Here is a 3,174-nt window from a genome sequence, read left to right as displayed (position 1 = left end):
TAGTGTGCATCAAAGGTCTACTTTATTCTGGATTTTTCACTGTGCAGCTTACAGGGTAACTACAGAGTTAAAAATCACTGTGCCAACTTGAATATCTGATGGCTAATGGAATTTGGAATTATTAAAGAAAGTGTGTTGGCTTTTTTTAGTTTGTAATGCATGGATAAGCATTATTATTATTTCAGTAAACTTAACAATTTGATTAATTAACAAGTTTTTCTGACCAGGAAGTTCCATTTAATTTTGCTGACTAGATAAAACATTACTAATTAATAAAGTGAGAAAGCTATAGAAGATCACTCCTGTTAGCTATTGAAACAAAATGTAATGGACATGCTTCAGAACACTAGTTAACTAGTTTATGAATGTATGTTCAAACATATAATGAAAGCTTGTATATCAGGCATAGATAATCAGGCATAGATTATGGATATAATACTCTAATGTAATATTGCATTTCGCAGAAAACGTCCGTCTGTAAATTACATGTTGAATTTTACCAACCTTTTTTTTTTTTTAACTTGGTGAACAGATGGTCTTGTTTTAAGTCATCTGCCTGATGGTCCCACTGCTCATTTTAGAATGAGTAGTGTCCGTTTGCGTAAAGAAATAAAGGTGAGATTCCAACAAAATTAGAAAAAATGGGGAGTCTGTTGTTTAATGATAAATACATTCAGTCTACTTGAACTGTCAAAACTGGCTGCACTTTTGTACGATTCAGCTGATCTCATAAAAGTGTTTTTTTTGTAAGCTAACAGGAGGCCAAGGACTGGTATTTTCTACTTCCATAAGCAGCATATTTCCATTTTCATAGTTATTTGCTGAATTTCTTTAACTGTCTGCCAAGTATTTTTATAGTCGTGCCAATAAATAGCAGCTGATAACCTACATCAATAGGGAATACCCACTGTACAGTATACACACAATAGGGCATATAAAAATTAGCAGTATAAAAGATTTCAATAGATGTAGTTCCTAGTCTTGAATAAACCTAGTTTTTCTTATTCTTACAGCCCTGTCACCTCTTCTGTAGTATTGCTTACATAGCCCTAAGTAATTTGCAGTAAAATGTGTTTTTCTCTTTTGAAGTAATTAATTTTTAAACTTCATCTGTTCTTATTAAAGAAGAATCCCATATACTCTTAGTCCCATATTCTCTTAGTTGGTGTTAGTACAGAGAGAAGACTCCTGTGATAGGTAGACTGCATTATTCGTGCTGCCAGGAATGGAAATTAGTGCAGGAGAGAGGAAATGTAAAACTATTTGTGCTTTTTCATTCATTTTATATTGTTGAACCAAAGATCCTTATGTTACCAGCTGCTCCTTTACTTGTACACAAACTTAGGTTGTGTTTGAAAAAATTATTAGGGTGTGTTATCAGCCCTGTTACAAGAAGTTGGCCCTGGTTGTCTTCCCTCTATTTTATTTCAAATTCTTCGATAATATACTAAAATCCTTTTGCATTTGATCTATTCTTTCCATTCTTATTTATTACTTTCATTTCAGCGAATTTTAGAGCCCACAGAACACGTACCTGAAGTAATCCTGAATAATTTTACAACACGACTTGGCCATTCTATCGGTCGCATGTTTGCTTCTCTCTTCCCACACGATCCTCAGTTCATTGGACGACAAGTAGCTACATTTCACAATCAGCGAGACTACATCTTTTTCAGATTCCACAGGTGACTTTTTCCACAAAACTCATAAATGAGACAGAATGTTCTTGTAACTTACTTCCTAATCTATTTTTTTTTATTTCCCCAAGATATATCTTCAAGAGTGAAAAGAAAGTGGGAATTCAAGAACTTGGGCCACGTTTTACATTAAAGCTGAGGTCTCTTCAAAAAGGAACCTTTGATTCCAAATTTGGAGAATATGAATGGATTCATAAGGTATGTCTAAGTAATAGTAATAGTCCCGCTTGGGAAGGGAGACTAAATCTGACATGAAAGGTAACCACAACTCTTAGCCTAAAAAAGCAGTACAAATGCAGTTCTCAATACCGAAGTGTTGAACTGAAATATTTAGAGGTATATTTGGAGAAATATGCAAAGTAGAAGCATTGTGCTATATTGCAAGTCAAAAATAAAAATAGCAAGGGTGATGAATATCAATATACCATGACTACTTATTTGCAGAATGCAATTTCTTTAACATATGCAGATATAAGCAAATGTGAAAAATGCTCCCCTGGTATAAGCTATTATTGGAAGCCTCGTATACTTGACTAGAGCAATTTTTGTGCAAGGTGAGTGGGAGAACCATAATGTAAAAATGATTAAGCTATTTGCATAAGTGTCACTTCTTAATAGTGAATGGAAAGTAACACTGACCTCTGCATATCTTTAAGTGAAATGGAAGTAGTACTCTAGGCAATGATAAATTACTTTTCCATTCATTTTTACTGTGGCATTGCAGTTGATTGGCAAAACTTCGAAGTGAGTATCCAAGCTATACTGGAAGGAAAATTCTAATACTTGTCGTGTAGTCCATGAAATGGATAATCTTGTTTGTTTTAAAGACACTTTGTCTGCTGTCAGTAGACAGAGAACTGCTACATGTTCTCTGGTTCTAAATCACTAATCTCTAATTCTTCTCCCTTGTTAGTCTTGAAAAGCTGACTATAAATACTCAACTACACTAACTGACACATTTCACTGTCTACTGTACTATAAACTGGAGTGGTCATCCTTGTTTGTATCCTGTTGCATGAATTTGCTGGTTAATAACTTTTCTTTTAAATTTCAGCGCCGAGAAATGGACACAAGTAGAAGAAAATTTCACTTATAAGGGACAGCCACCTGCCAGTGGTTGGTGACCAGAAATACAACTGCTTTGAACTATGGATTATCTCAGACTCCTGATACTGAACAGTATCTGTCTGCAGAAAGACAAACTGCAAACATTAAAATTTTCTACAGGAGCAGATCAAGTAGGATGCATCTTTCTTCACTTGTTTGCAGCTAAATCCAACATGACAAGGACAGTGACTCTTCTTCCAGTACAATAGGAAAAACTATGGCAATGTCAGAGCAGCCTGTAATTTAGCTATCACTGAAGATCTGCCATGACTGCTGCTGTGCTGTAGAAATAAACTGCACTTTGCAGTATCAAAGACAGTAAATATTTTGATTAAAGATATTCTCAAAATAAAGTATTTCTAGTTGCACA

General features: G+C 34.6%; 1 protein-coding gene across 1 annotated transcript in view; it reads left to right on the top strand.

Moving 5' to 3' along the window:
• The window catches only part of RPF1 (ribosome production factor 1 homolog (S. cerevisiae)), a gene marked incomplete at its 5' end in the record, with an annotated part of 4,293 nt that extends 1,500 nt beyond the window's left edge, over positions 1–2,793 (top strand). Inside the window, 4 exons of the mRNA XM_009704415.1 lie at positions 533–615; positions 1,507–1,685; positions 1,769–1,895; positions 2,752–2,793. Of these exons, the coding sequence (XP_009702717.1) occupies positions 533–615; positions 1,507–1,685; positions 1,769–1,895; positions 2,752–2,793 (431 nt within the window). The remainder of the gene's footprint in view (positions 1–532; positions 616–1,506; positions 1,686–1,768; positions 1,896–2,751) is intronic.
• Positions 2,794–3,174: the final 381 nt, after the last annotated feature.

The sequence above is a fragment of the Cariama cristata genome, unplaced genomic scaffold (genome assembly GCF_000690535.1).
Source record: "Cariama cristata isolate BGI_N322 unplaced genomic scaffold, ASM69053v1 scaffold20677, whole genome shotgun sequence".
NCBI classification, from domain to species: domain Eukaryota; kingdom Metazoa; phylum Chordata; class Aves; order Cariamiformes; family Cariamidae; genus Cariama; species Cariama cristata.
The sequence above is the reverse complement of the archived record's forward strand: the minus strand, read 5'-3'. Positions and strand labels throughout refer to the sequence as shown.